General features: G+C 39.5%; 1 protein-coding gene across 3 annotated transcripts in view; it reads left to right on the plus strand.

Annotated features, from left to right (window-relative positions):
* arhgap10 (Rho GTPase activating protein 10) overlaps positions 1 to 12,258 on the plus strand; it is a 230,487-nt gene extending 218,229 nt beyond the window's left edge. For all 3 annotated transcript variants that reach the window (XM_061881211.1, XM_061881214.1, XM_061881213.1), the window contains one exon: positions 319 to 12,258. In XM_061881211.1, coding sequence (XP_061737195.1) covers positions 319 to 407 — 89 coding nt within the window. In that variant the 3' untranslated portion in view covers positions 408 to 12,258. The remainder of the gene's footprint in view (positions 1 to 318) is intronic.
* The last annotated feature ends 3,097 nt before the right edge of the window (positions 12,259 to 15,355 follow it).

A 15,355-nucleotide genomic window follows, 5' to 3' on the forward strand; every position in this document is an offset into this window, starting at 1 on the left:
CCACAGCCCGCCCAAAACCTCTCTCCACCCATCATTGATGTCGTGTACATTAAAAAAGTTGCTTCCGCCCTCACTTTTTAGCAAGCATTTGTATCACATTGTTTTGAAGTGTACACGAGTAGTCAGTGTACAGCTTTTATGAGAGCATAGATTTTATTTCCACTGACAATGAGTCGACGCATGATTGTGCCGCGTGTAGTTGGAAGCATCACACCCCGACTTGCTCGCGCTCACTTCAGTCCTTGTGCTTTCTCCTACCTGACCCCCGCCCTTCTCCATACCCCCCCCCCCCGCCCCGTGTTTCCTCTCCTTCTGCAGTGACCCCGTCCAGAGAGCCGGGCTGGCTGGAAGGGGAGCTGCAGGGCAAACGGGGCCTCATCCCTGAGAACTATGTGGAGATGCTGTAGACCCCCCACCCCACTCCCCGCCCCCGACGCAGACAAAGATGATTATTGTTATTATAACGATGTGCACGTGCCTTCCTGGTCGCCACCCAGCCTTAAACGTTTGTGGACTCGACATGAACCGCACCAGCTTTGTCCTACGCGTGCTTGCTGTCGTCGAGGAAACCACTCGGGTTTTGTTTTTTAATTCCTCCGCACTGCTGTAAAACCCTGGTAGCATCTTTTGGCTGCCACGCCCCCCCCCCACTTATACATGGTATCCATGGTAAGCCCCGCCCACAGCAGGGGCCTTTTGGAGCAGAGATCCCCGAGTGTAGGAACATGGGCCATAAATCACCAGCTCTTCTCTCCCACTGCTCATTTCTCACTATCCAGCACCTTTCGGGGTCCCTCCGCGCATCACTTTGAATGTCAGGCCGGGGGCCGCCACAAGGGGGCCGCCACGTAGCTTTAATTCACAGCAAAGGTGGCTGGCGGGCGACCCGCCGACGTCGAAGATCGGCAGCTACACTTTTGTTCATTTGAAGAGCACACCAAAGATGAGGCCTTGTGTCCTCCCGCTATTACGAGAAGGTGACAGAGTGGCACATCCTGCCCTCCATGATCTCTGTTCGCAACATAGTGATGCAAAAAAAAAAACCTAGGACAAAATGTGTTTTTTTTTTCTCGCGTAATGAGTTGTCGCAGGAACTACAAAGAGTGATGCCTCTTTTATTTTTTGTGTGTAATCTGTAGTCGCGCAAACTACAGGATTTTTATCGGATTATCTGCATTTGCGAAGACGACATCAAAGTATTTTTGTTGCGTGATCTGTAGGTGGCCCAGACTACCGGACTTTATCGGACTATCTCGTTGTGCAAAAACGAATCCGCGGTTGCTTTCATTGAAATTTCTCGATTATTAAACAATTTTCGGGGGGTAATCTGGAGTCTTGAAATTCACAGCGAGAGTGGTTCATCTTCTCGCCGGCAATCTCTTTGTTTGTAAAAACGTAATACACCTTTTTTTCGGAGTGCGGTACTCTCATACCAAAATGTTCGGATTATCAATTATTTGCATAAAATCACAACAATGCGATGCATCTTTTTTTGTGTTATCTACACTCCTGAAAAACTACAAACAGGGTTCATCTTCACTTGTAGTCGCACAAACTACAAGACTTATATCGGAATATCTGCATTTGCGAAAACTACAAAGTATTTTTGTTGCGTGATCTGTAGGTGGCCCAGACTACCAGACTTTATCGGACTATCTCGATGTGCAAAAACAAATCCGCATTTGCTTTCATTGAAATTTCTTGATTATTAAACAATTTTTCGGGGGGTAATCTGGAGTCTTGAAATTCACAGCGAGAGTGGTTCATCTTCTCGCCGGCAATCTCTTTGTTTGTAAAAACGTAATACACCTTTTTTTCGGAGTGCGGTACTCTCATACCAAAATGTTCGGATTATCCTTATTTGCCTAAAATCACAACAATGCGATGCATCTTTTATTGTATAATCTACACTCCCAAAAAACTACAAACAGGGTTCATCTTCACTTGTAGTCGCACAAACTACAAGACTTATATCGGAATATCTGCATTTGCGAAAACTACAAAGTATTTTTGTTGCGTGATCTGTAGGTGGCCAAGACTACCGGACTTTATCGGACTATCTCGATGTGCAAAAACGAATCCGCGGTTGCTTTCATTGAAATTTCTCGATTATTAAACAATTTTTCGGGGGGTAATCTGGAGTCTTGACATTCACAGCGAGAGTGGTTCATCTTCTCGCCGGCAATCTCTTTGTTTGTAAAAACGTAATACACCTTTTTTTCGGAGTGCGGTACTCTCATACCAAAATTTTCGGATTATCCTTATTTGCATAAAATCACAACAATGCGATGCATCTTTTATTGTGTAATCTACACTCCCAAAAAACTACAAACGGGGTTCCTCGTCACCTATAGTCGCACAAACTACAAGACTTATATCGGAATATCTGCATTTGCGAAAACTACAAAGTATTTTTGCTGCGTGATCTGTAGGTGGCCCAGACTACCGGACTTTATCGGACTATCTCGATGTGCAAAAACGAATCCGCGGTTGCTTTCATTGAAATTTCTCGATTATTAAACAATTTTTCGAGCGGTAATCTGGAGTCTTGAAATTCACAGCGAGAGTGGTTCATCTTCTCGCCGGCAATCTCTTTGTTTGTAAAAACGTAATACACCTTTTTTTCGGAGTGCGGTACTCTCATACCAAAATGTTCGGATTATCCTTATTTGCATAAAATCACAACAATGCGATGCATCTTTTTTTGTGTAATCTACACTCCCGAAAAACTACAAACGGGGTTCATCGTCACCTGTAGTCGCACAAACTACAAGACTTATATCGGAATATCTGCATTTGCGAAAACTACAAAGTATTTTTGTTGCGTGATCTGTAGGTGGCCCAGACTACCAGACTTTATCGGACTATCTCGATGTGCAAAAACTAATCTGCAGTTGTTTTCATTGAAATTTCTCGATTATTAAACAATTTTTCGGGGGGTAATCTGTAGTCTTGAAATTCGCAGCAAGAGTGGTTCATCTTCTCGCGGGCAATCTCTTTGTTTGTAAAAACGTAAAGTAAAAGAGTCCACCTTTTTTTTGGAGCGTGGTACTCTCATACCAAAATCATACCAAAATGTTCGGATTATCCTTATTTGGATAAAATCACAACAATGCGATGCATCTTTTATTGTGTAATCTACACTCCCAAAAAACTACAAACGGGGTTCATCGTCACCTGTAGTCGCACAAACTACAAGACTTATATCGGAATATCTGCATTTGCGAAAACTACAAAGTATTTTTGTTGCGTGATCTGTAGGTGGCCCAGACTACCAGACTTTATCGGACTATCTCGATGTGCAAAAACAAATCTGCAGTTGCTTTCATTGAAATTTCTCGATTATTAAACAATTTTTCGAGGGGTAATCTGTAGTCTTGAAATTCGCAGCAAGAGTGGTTCATCTTCTCGCGGGCAATCTCTTTGTTTGTAAAAACGTAAAGTAAAAGAGTACACCTTTTTTTCGGAGTGCGGTACTCTCATACCAAAATGTTCGGATTATCCTTATTTGCATAAAATCACAACAATGCGATGCATCTTTTTTTGTGTAATCTACACTCCTGAAAAACTACAAACGGGGTTCATCGTCACCTGTAGTCGCATAAACTACAAGACTTATATCGGAATATCTGCATTTGCGAAAACTACAAAGTATTTTTGTTGCGTGATCTGTAGGTGGCCCAGACTACCAGACTTTATCGGACTATCTCGATGTGCAAAAACAAATCCGCAGTTGCTTTCATTGAAATTTCTCGATTATTAAACAATTTTTCGAGGGGTAATCTGGAGTCTTGAAATTCACAGCGAGAGTGGTTCATCTTCTCGCCGGCAATCTCTTTGTTTGTAAAAACGTAAAGTAAAAGAGTACACCTTTTTTTCGGAGTGCGGTACTCTCATACCAAAATGTTCGGATTATCCTTATTTGCATAAAATCACAACAATGCGATGCATCTTTTTTTGTGTAATCTACACTCCCAAAAAACTACAAACGGGGTTCATCGTCACCTGTAGTCGCATAAACTACAAGACTTATATCGGAATATCTGCATTTGCGAAAACTACAAAGTATTTTTGTTGCGTGATCTGTAGGTGGCCCAGACTACCAGACTTTATCGGACTATCTCGATGTGCAAAAACAAATCCGCAGTTGCTTTCATTGAAATTTCTCGATTATTAAACAATTTTTCGAGTGGTAATCTGGAGTCTTGAAATTCACAGCGAGAGTGGTTCATCTTCTCGCCGGCAATCTTTTTGTTTGTAAAAACGTAATACACCTTTTTTTCGGAGTGCGGTACTCTCATACCAAAATGTTCGGATTATCCTTATTTGCATAAAATCACAACAATGCGATGCATCTTTTATTGTGTAATCTACACTCCTGAAAAACTACAAACGGGGTTCATCGTCACCTGTAGTCGCACAAACTACAAGACTTATATCGGAATATCTGCATTTGCGAAAACTACAAAGTATTTTTGTTGCGTGATCTGTAGGTGGCCCAGACTACCAGACTTTATCGGACTATCTCGATGTGCAAAAACAAATCCGCAGTTGCTTTCATTGAAATTTCTCGATTATTAAACAATTTTTCGAGGGGTAATCTGTAGTCTTGAAATTCGCAGCAAGAGTGGTTCATCTTCTCGCGGGCAATCTCTTTGTTTGTAAAAACGTAAAGTAAAAGAGTACACCTTTTTTTCGGAGTGCGGTACTCTCATACCAAAATGTTCGGATTATCCTTATTTGCATAAAATCACAACAATGCGATGCATCTTTTATTGTGTAATCTACACTCCCGAAAAACTACAAACGGGGTTCATCGTCACCTGTAGTCGCACAAACTACAAGACTTATATCGGAATATCTGCATTTGCGAAAACTACAAAGTATTTTTGTTGCGTGATCTGTAGGTGGCCCAGACTACCAGACTTTATCGGACTATCTCGATGTGCAAAAACAAATCCGCAGTTGCTTTCATTGAAATTTCTCGATTATTAAACAATTTTTCGAGGGGTAATCTGGAGTCTTGAAATTCACAGCGAGAGTGGTTCATCTTCTCGCCGGCAATCTTTTTGTTTGTAAAAACGTAATACACCTTTTTTTCGGAGTGCGGTACTCTCATACCAAAATGTTCGGATTATCCTTATTTGCATAAAATCACAACAATGCGATGCATCTTTTATTGTGTAATCTACACTCCTGAAAAACTACAAACGGGGTTCATCGTCACCTGTAGTCGCACAAACTACAAGACTTATATCGGAATATCTGCATTTGCGAAAACTACAAAGTATTTTTGTTGCGTGATCTGTAGGTGGCCCAGACTACCAGACTTTATCGGACTATCTCGATGTGCAAAAACAAATCCGCAGTTGCTTTCATTGAAATTTCTCGATTATTAAACAATTTTTCGAGGGGTAATCTGTAGTCTTGAAATTCGCAGCAAGAGTGGTTCATCTTCTCGCGGGCAATCTCTTTGTTTGTAAAAACGTAAAGTAAAAGAGTACACCTTTTTTTCGGAGTGCGGTACTCTCATACCAAAATGTTCGGATTATCCTTATTTGCATAAAATCACAACAATGCGATGCATCTTTTATTGTGTAATCTACACTCCCGAAAAACTACAAACGGGGTTCATCGTCACCTGTTGTCGCACAAACTACAAGACTTATATCGGAATATCTGCATTTGCGAAAACTACAAAGTATTTTTGTTGCGTGATCTGTAGGTGGCCAAGACTACTAGACTTTATCGGACTATCTCGATGTGCAAAAACAAATCCGCATTTGCTTTCATTGAAATTTCTTGATTATTAAACAATTTTTCGGGGGGTAATCTGGAGTCTTGAAATTCACAGCGAGAGTGGTTCATCTTCTCGCCGGCAATCTCTTTGTTTGTAAAAACGTAATACACCTTTTTTTCGGAGTGCGGTACTCTCATACCAAAATGTTCGGATTATCCTTATTTGCATAAAATCACAACAATGCGATGCATCTTTTATTGTGTAATCTACACTCCCAAAAAACTACAAACGGGGTTCATCGTCACCTGTAGTCGCACAAACTACAAGACTTATATCGGAATATCTGCATTTGCGAAAACTACAAAGTATTTTTGTTGCGTGATCTGTAGGTGGCCCAGACTACCAGACTTTATCGGACTATCTCGATGTGCAAAAACTAATCTGCAGTTGCTTTCATTGAAATTTCTCGATTATTAAACAATTTTTCGGGGGGTAATCTGTAGTCTTGAAATTCGCAGCAAGAGTGGTTCATCTTCTCGCGGGCAATCTCTTTGTTTGTAAAAACGTAAAGTAAAAGAGTCCACCTTTTTTTTGGAGCGTGGTACTCTCATACCAAAATCATACCAAAATGTTCGGATTATCCTTATTTGGATAAAATCACAACAATGCGATGCATCTTTTATTGTGTAATCTACACTCCCCAAAAACTACAAACGGGGTTCCTCGTCACCTGTAGTCGCACAAACTACAAGACTTATATCGGAATATCTGCATTTGCGAAAAATACAAAGTATTTTTGTTGCGTGATCTGTAGGTGGCCCAGACTACCAGACTTTATCGGACTATCTCGATGTGCAAAAACAAATCCGCAGTTGCTTTCATTGAAATTTCTCGATTATTAAACAATTTTTCGAGGGGTAATCTGGAGTCTTGAAATTCACAGCGAGAGTGGTTCATCTTCTCGCCGGCAATCTCTTTGTTTGTAAAAACGTAATACACCTTTTTTTCGGAGTGCGGTACTCTCATACCAAAATGTTCGGATTATCCTTATTTGCATAAAATCACAACAATGCGATGCATCTTTTATTGTGTAATCTACACTCCTGAAAAACTACAAACGGGGTTCATCATCACCTGTAGTCGCACAAACTACACGACTTATATCGGAATATCTGCATTTGCGAAAACCACAAAGTATTTTTGCTGCGTGATCTGTAGGCGGCCCAGACTACCGGACTTTATCGGACTATCTCGATGTGCAAAAACGAACCTGCAGTTGTTTTCATTGAAATTTCTCGATTATCTCGATTTCTAAACTATTTTTGGGGGGTAATCTGTAGTCTTGAAATTCACAGCGAGAGTGGTTCATCTTCTCGCGGGCAATCTCTTTGTTTGTAAAAACGTTAAGTAAAAGAGTACACCTTTTCTTTGGAGTGTGGTACTCTCATACCAAAATGTTCGGATTATCCTTATTAGCATAAAATCACAACAATGCGATGCATCTTTTTTTGTGTAATCTACACTCCAGAAAAACTACAAACAGGGTTCATCTTCACCTGTAGTCGCACAGACTACAAGACTTATATCGGAATATCTGCATTTGCGAAAACTACAAATTATTTTTGACGCATGATCTCTAGGTGGCACAAACTTCAAGACTTTTATCGGACTATCTCCATTTGCAAAAACAAATCTACAGTTGCTTTCATTGAAATATCTCGATTTCTAAACTATTTTTCGGGGGGTAATCTGTAGTCTTGAAATTCACAGAGAGAGTGGTCCATCTTCTCGCGGGCAATCCCTTTGTTTGTAAAAACGTAACGTGAAAAATTATACTTGGCGATGCATCTTTTATTGTGTAATCTAAACTCCCGAAGAACTACAAACGGGGTTCATCTTCTGCTGGGTCATCTGTAGTCTCAAAAACTACAAGACATTTATCGGAAAAGCTGCATTCGCAAAAGCTACAACAAAGTATTTTTTGCTGCGTGATCTGTAGGTGGCACAAACTACCAAGATTTTTATCGGACTATCTCCTAGTGCATAAACTAATCTGCAGTTGCTTTCATTGAAATATCTGGATTTCTAAACTATTTTTGGGGGGTAATCTGTAGTCTTGAAATTTGCAGTGAGAGTGGTCCATCTTCTCGCCGGCAATCTCTTTGTTTGTAAAAACGTAAAGTGAAAAATTAAACTTGACGATGCATCTTTTACTGTGCACTCTACACTCCCAAAAAACTACAAACGGGGTCCATCTTCTGCTGGGTCATCTGTAGTCGCAAAAACGACAAGACTTTTATCGGAATATCTGAATTTGCGATAACTACAAAGTATTTTTGCTGTGTAATCTGTAGTCACAAAAACTACAAGACTTTTATCGGAAAAGCTGCATTTGCAAAAGTTATAACAAAGTATTTTTTTCTGCGTGATCTGTAGGTGGCACAAACTTCAAGACTTTTATCGGACTATCTCCATTCGCAAAAACAAATCTGTTGTTGCTTTCATCGGAATATCCCGATTCCTAAAAATTACGCCAAATGATTTTTTGCGGGGGGGTAATCCGTAGTAATCTACACTCCCGAAAAACTATCTCCTACTGGGTGATCGATACATCTTTCGTTAGAAAAAACTACGACAAATGATTTTTGTTGGGTAGTCTGTAGTCGCACCAACTCCGAAGGGGATGCATCTTTTACTAGAATATCTCCATATGCAAAAACTTCGACCAAGTATTTTTGTTGAGTAATCTGGAGTCCTGAAATGTGCAGCAAGTGCGGTCCGTCTTCTTGTGGGCGGTAACGGAACGTAAAACACTACCTGCTCTACAAACTACAAGAATGATTCATATTTTGCCAGATTATTTCTATTTTTGGAAAAAAAAACTACACAATAAAAGATGCATCACATTATTGTAATCTCCTGGAAAAACTGCCAAGTGTGGTCCCTCTTCTGTTGGTCGCAAAAACTTTATAACACGGTGATACAGCTTTCATTTGCAAAATCTTGGACAATGTGATACCGTGACTATTTTGTCAAGTCCGGAAACCTGCCTGCAAAGCCCGTTATGTGCGTTAGTTTTGTGTTTGCAAAAACCACAACAAAGTGATGCATCTTTTCTTGCCTAAAATGTTGTTTGGAAAACTGCTTTGTCGTTTCCCAAAAATACACCAGAGTGATACATCATGTTTATTCTGAGCTGCTAATAATGTAAGTAAAGTTTAGGATTCCTCCGAATAAGATCCGGTTTTGTCGTCCGGGCTCCCCTTTTCCAATCCAATCACGCTTTCTCGATACGGAACGAGGCGATCAGCAGAGATCCACTTCTATTGAGATTGTTTTATTATCAATATCGCACATTATTGTAATCTATAATCCTGAAAAACTACCAAATGTGGTCCATCTTCTGTTGGGTCGCTAAAACTTTAACACGGTGATACAGCTTTCATTTGCAAAATTTTGGATACTGTGACTCTTTTGCCGAGTCTGGAAACCTGCCCGCAATGCCCGTTATGTGCGTTAGTTTTGTGTTTGCAAAAACCACAACAAAGTGATACATCTTTTCTCGCCTAAGCTGTAGTTTGGAAAAGTACCATGTCGGATTTTCATCGTTTCCCAAAAATACACCAGAGTGATACATCATCACAGCACATGTTTATTCTGAGCTGCTAACAATGTAAATAGGAGTTTAGTATTCCGAAAAAGATCCGATTTTGTCATCCTTGCTCTCCTTTTCCAATCCAATCACGCTTTCTCGATACGGAACGAGGCGATCAGCAGAGATCCACTTCTATTGAGATTGTTTTATTATCAATATCGCACATTATCGTAATCTATAATCCTGAAAAACTACCAAATGTGGTCCATCTTCTGTTGGGTCGCAAAAACTTTAACACGGCGATACAGCTTTCATTTGCAAAATCTTGGACAATGTGATCCTGTGACTCTTTTGTCGAGTCCGGAAACCTGCGAGCGAAGTCGTTATGTGCGTTAGTTTTGTGTTTGCAAAAACCACAACAAAGTGATGCATCTTTTCTTGCCTAAAATGTTGTTTGGAAAACTACTTTGTCGTTTCCCAAAAATACACCAGAGTGATACATCATGTTTATTCTGAGCTGCTAATAATGTAAGTAGAGTTTAGGATTCCGAACAAGATCCGGTTTTGTCGTCCGGGCTCCCCTTTTCCAATCCAATCACGCTTTCTCGATACGGAACGAGACGATCAGCAGAGATCCACTTCTATTGAGATTGTTTTATTATCAATATCACACACTATTGTAATCTATAATCCTGAAAAACTACCAGGTGGGGTCCATCTTCTGTTGGGTGGCAAAAACTTTATCAAAGTGAAACAGCCTCAATTTGCAAAATCTTGGATACTGTGACTCTTTTGTCGAGTCCGGAAACCTGCCCGTTATGTGCGTTAGTTTTGTGTTTGCAAAAACCACAACAAAGTGATACATCTTTTCTCGCCTAAACTGTAGTTTGGAAAAGTACCATGTCAGATTTTCATCGTTTCCCAAAAATACACCAGAGTGATACATCATCACAGCACATGTTTATTCTGAGATCCTAACAATGTAAATAGGAGTTTTGGATTCCCAATAAGATCCAATTTTGTCATCCTTGCTCTCTTTTTCCTATCCAATCACGCTTTTTTGATACGGAACGAGGCGATCAGCAGAGATCCACTTCTATTGAGATTTTTTTATTATCAATATCGCACATTATCGTAATCTATAATCCTGAAAAACTACCAAATGTGGTCCATCTTCTGTTGGGTCGCAAAAACTTTAACACGACGATACAGCTTTCATTTGCAAAATCTTGGACAATGTGATCCTGTGACTCTTTTGTCGAGTCCGGAAGCCTGCGAGCGAAGTCGTTATGTGCGTTAGTTTTGTGTTTGCAAAAACCACAACAAAGTGATGCATCTTTTCTTGCTTAAGCTGTAGTTTGGAAAACTGCTTTGTCGTTTCCCAAAAATACACCAGAGTGATACATCATGTTTATTCTGAGCTGCTAACAATGTAAGTAGGAGTTTAGGATTCCGAATAATATCCGGTTTTGTCGTCTGGGCTCCCCTTTTCCAATCCAATCACGCTTTCTCGATACGGAACGAGACGATCAGCAGAGATGCACTTCTATTGAGATTGTTTTATTATCAATATCACACTATTGTAATCTATAATCCTGAAAAAATGACCAGGTGTGGTCCATCTTCTGTTGGGTGGCAAAAACTTTAACACGGTGATACAGCGTCAATTTGCAAAATCTTGGATACTGTGACTCTTTTGTCGAGTCCGGAAACCTGCCCGTTATGTGCGTTAGTTTTGTGTTTGCAAAAACCACAACAAAGTGATACATCTTTTCTCGCCTAAGCTGTAGTTTGGAAAAGTACCATGTCGGATTTTCATCGTTTCCCAAAAATACACCAGAGTGATACATCATCACAGCCCATGTTTATTCTGAGCTGCTAACAATGTAAATAGGAGTTTTGGATTCCGATTTTGTCATCCTTGCTCTCCTTTTCCAATCCAATCACGCTTTCTCGATACGGAACAAGACGATCAGCAGAGATCAACTTCTATTGAGATTGTTTTATTATCAATATCGCATATTATCGTAATCTATAATCCTGAAAAACTACCAAATGTGGTCCATCTTCTGTTGGGTCGCAAAAACTTTAACACGACGATACAGCTTTCATTTGCAAAATCTTGGACAATGTGATCCTGTGACTCTTTTGTTGAGTCCGGAAACCTGCGAGCGAAGTCGTTATGTGCGTTAGTTTTGTGTTTGCAAAAACCACAACAAAGTGATGCATCTTTTCTTGCTTAAGCTGTAGTTTGGAAAACTACTTTGTCGTTTCCCAAAAATACACCAGAGTGATACATCATGTTTATTCTGAGCTGCTAACAATGTAAATAGGAGTTTAGGATTCCGAATAAGATCCGGTTTTGTCGTCCGGGCTCTCCTTTTCCAATCCAATCACGCTTTCGGAAGGAGACGATCAGCAGAGATCCACTTCTATTGAGATTTTTTTATCATCAATTTCGGGGCCGAGCATATCTGTTGTAAAATGATTAGTTGTGTTTGCGTATTTTAAGCTCTGTTCCTCCCCGAGCAGACCCATGAGACACTCCCGCAAAATGTTGGATTGAACACACTTTTATTTTTCATGTTTCAACACCAACGGTGAATGATTTTAATTGTAAACGAGCTCATAAAATACAGTATTTTACATGATGTTGTTTGTGTTTGGATGAGGAGAATTCTCACCGAGTTTATTTCACAAGGTTCGTACGTCGGGTGGAATGTTTTGCGCACGTCACTCGCACCGTCGACATTTCACTCCGGAGGCGTGGGATCTTTTCTATGTTTTCACCGGCGGTTGCAATAATAATTTAAAAAGTGTTGATTTGTGGTGTTTGTAAAGGACCGTGAGTTCATGTTTTTATACTTACAGTACAGAGCCACCTCTTGACCAATGCTAAATAAAATGTCTTTGTTACTCTTCACGTCTTTCCTCAATTCCTTTTAGGAAAAAACAAAAAAAAAACAGATTAAGTTTATTATTCATAGTTTGCTTAACAGTAATAGAATATTCTTATATGCTATAAATCCCCAACCACCGGATTGGTACACAGGCTCCAGAATATTTTTTTATTATTATTATTTATTTTTTTAAAATTAAATCAACATAAAAAACACAAGATACACTTAAAATTAGTGCACCAACCCAAAAAAAAAAAAAAAAAAAAAATAGTTTGCTTAACAGTAATAGAATATTCTTATATGCCAGGGGTCACCAAGGCAGTAAGGACCAGATGAGTCGCCCGCTGGCCTGTTCTAAAAATAGCTCAAATAGCAGCACTTACCAGTGAGCTGCCTCTATTTTTTAAATAAATAAATAAATAAATGGGTTGTACTACGGGATCAGGTCTCTGCTTTTTGCAGATGATGTGGTTCTGATGGCTTCATCTGACCGGGATCTTCAGCTCTCACTGGATCGGTTCGCAGCCGAGTGTGAAGCGACCGGAATGAGAATCAGAACCTCCAAGTCCGAGTCCATGGTTCTCACCCGGAAAAGGGTGGAGTGCCATCTCCGGGTTGGGGAGGAGACCCTGCCCCAAGTGGAGGAGTTCAAGTACCTAGGAGTCTTGTTCACGAGTGAGGGAAGAGTGGATCGTGAGATCGACAGGCGGATCGGTGCTGCGTCTTCAGTAATGCGGACGTTGTACCGATCCGTTGTGGTGAAGAAGGAGCTGAGCCGGAAGGCAAAGCTCTCAATTTACCGGTCGATCTACGTTCCCATCCTCACCTATGGTCATGAGCTTTGGGTCATGACCGAAAGGATAAGATCACGGGTACAAGCGGCCGAAATGAGTTTCCTCCGCCGTGTGGTGGGTCTCTCCCTTAGAGATAGGGTGAGAAGCTCTGCCATCCGGGAGGAACTCAACGTAAAGCCGCTGCTCCTCCACATCGAGAGGAGCCAGATGAGGTGGTTCGGGCATCTGGTCAGGATGCCACCCGAACGCCTCCCTAGGGAGGTGTTTAGGGCACGTCCAGCTGGTAGGAGGCCACGGGGAAGACCCAGGACACGTTGGGAAGACTATGTCTGGCTGGAGATAGGGAAGTCTGGGCTTCCCTGCTTAGGCTGCTGCCCCCGCGACCCGACCTCGGATAAGCGGAAGATGATGGATGGATGGATGGATGGATGGATGGGTTGTACTTGTATAGCGCTTTTCTACCTTCAAGGTACTCAAAGCGCTTTGACACTACTTCCACATTAACCCGTTCACACACACATTCACACACTGATGGAGGGAGCTGCCATGCAAGGCGCTAACCAGCACCCATCAGGAGCAAGGGTGAAGTGTCTTGCTCAGGACACAACGGACGTGACGAGGTTGGTACTAGGTGGGGATTGAACCAGGGACCCTCGGGTTGGGCACGATTAATATATTTTATTTGTAAAAAGCACTTTACATTGAGCAAAGAACCTCAAAGTGCTACAGTGTATTAAAATAAAATAAAATAAAAAAACAACAACAATAATAATAATAATAAAATGATAATACAAATAAATACAAATACAAATGGTATTTATTTACTAGCAAGCTGGTCTCGCTTTGCTGGACATTTTTAATTCTAAGAGAGACAAAACTCAAATAGAATTTGAAAATCCAAGAAAATATTTGAAAGACTTGGTCTTCACTTGTTTAAATAAATTCATTTATTTTTTTACTTTGCTTCTTATAACTTTCAGAAAGACAATTTTAGAGAAACAATACAACCTTAAAAATGATTTTAGGATTTTTAAACACATATACCTTTTTACCTTTTAAATTCCTTCCTCTTCTTTCCTGACAATTTAAATCAATGTTCAAGTAAATTTATTTTTTTTATTGTAAAGAATAATACATCGATTTTATGTAATTCTTCATTTTAGCTTCGTTTTTTTCGACGATGAATATTTGTGAAATATTTCTTCAAACTTATTATGATTAAAATTTAAAAAATGTGTTTTTGTTAGAAATATAGCTTGGTCCAATTTGTTATATATTCTAACAAAAAGCAGATTGGATTTTAACCTATTTAAACATGTCTTCAAAATCCCTAAAATTAATCTTAATCAGGAAAAATTTCTAATGATGTTCCATAAATTATTTTTTATTTTTTTCAAAAAGATTCAAATTAGCTAGTTTTTCTCTATTTTTTGGTTGAATTTTGAATTTTAAAGAGTCTAAATATATTTATAAAAATACTTATGTTTCTATATAAATTTATTGTGAGAAATCATTAAGATGATCAGTGTTTCCACAAAGATAAATATCATTAATTATTAATAATAACGAGATTTAAAGGTAAATTGAGCAAATTGTCTATTTCTGGCAATTTATTTAAGTGTGTATCAAACTGGTAGCCCTTGGCATTAATCAGTACCCAAGAATTAGCTCTTGCTTTCAAAAAGGTTGCTGACCCCTGATATATGCTATAAATTCCAATCAATGTACCAATGTGATCAGGTACCAACCCAGTGTTTGGGGACCACTGATTGGTACCGGGCCGCAGAATATTCTTTTATTAATTTTAATTTTTATTTTTATTAAATCAACATAAAAAACACAAGATACACTTACAATTAGTGCACCAACCCAAAAAAAAACTCCCTTTTTCATTACAAAAAAATAAAAAATATTTTGCTTAACAGTAATAGAATATTTTTATATGCTATAAGTCAGTGGTCCCCATTGGTACCGGGCCACAGAATATTTTTTTATTTATTAAATCAACATTTAAAACACAAGCCACACTTACAAATAGTGGACCAACCCCAAAAAAACTAAATTTTTCATGACAGAAAAAAGAAAACTGTAACTTCCAGTAGGAATGTCATAGAAACATGAAACAAAAACCACTACGTAGGTCTCACCTAGACCTATATTTCATCCACTGAGACCCCCCCGGCTAAAATCGACAGGAAGTTTGCTATTCCCCCTTCAATACAAAAGTTGGCTAAAAAATGTAGCTTTTTTTTTAAACATGATCTACTCTGAGGCCGTTTGTCGTTTGGGCTTTAAATAAGCACAAAAGAGAGATTGAACCCTTATG

Source organism: Nerophis ophidion, linkage group LG20 (genome assembly GCF_033978795.1).
Source record: "Nerophis ophidion isolate RoL-2023_Sa linkage group LG20, RoL_Noph_v1.0, whole genome shotgun sequence".
Taxonomy (NCBI): Eukaryota; Metazoa; Chordata; class Actinopteri; order Syngnathiformes; family Syngnathidae; genus Nerophis; species Nerophis ophidion.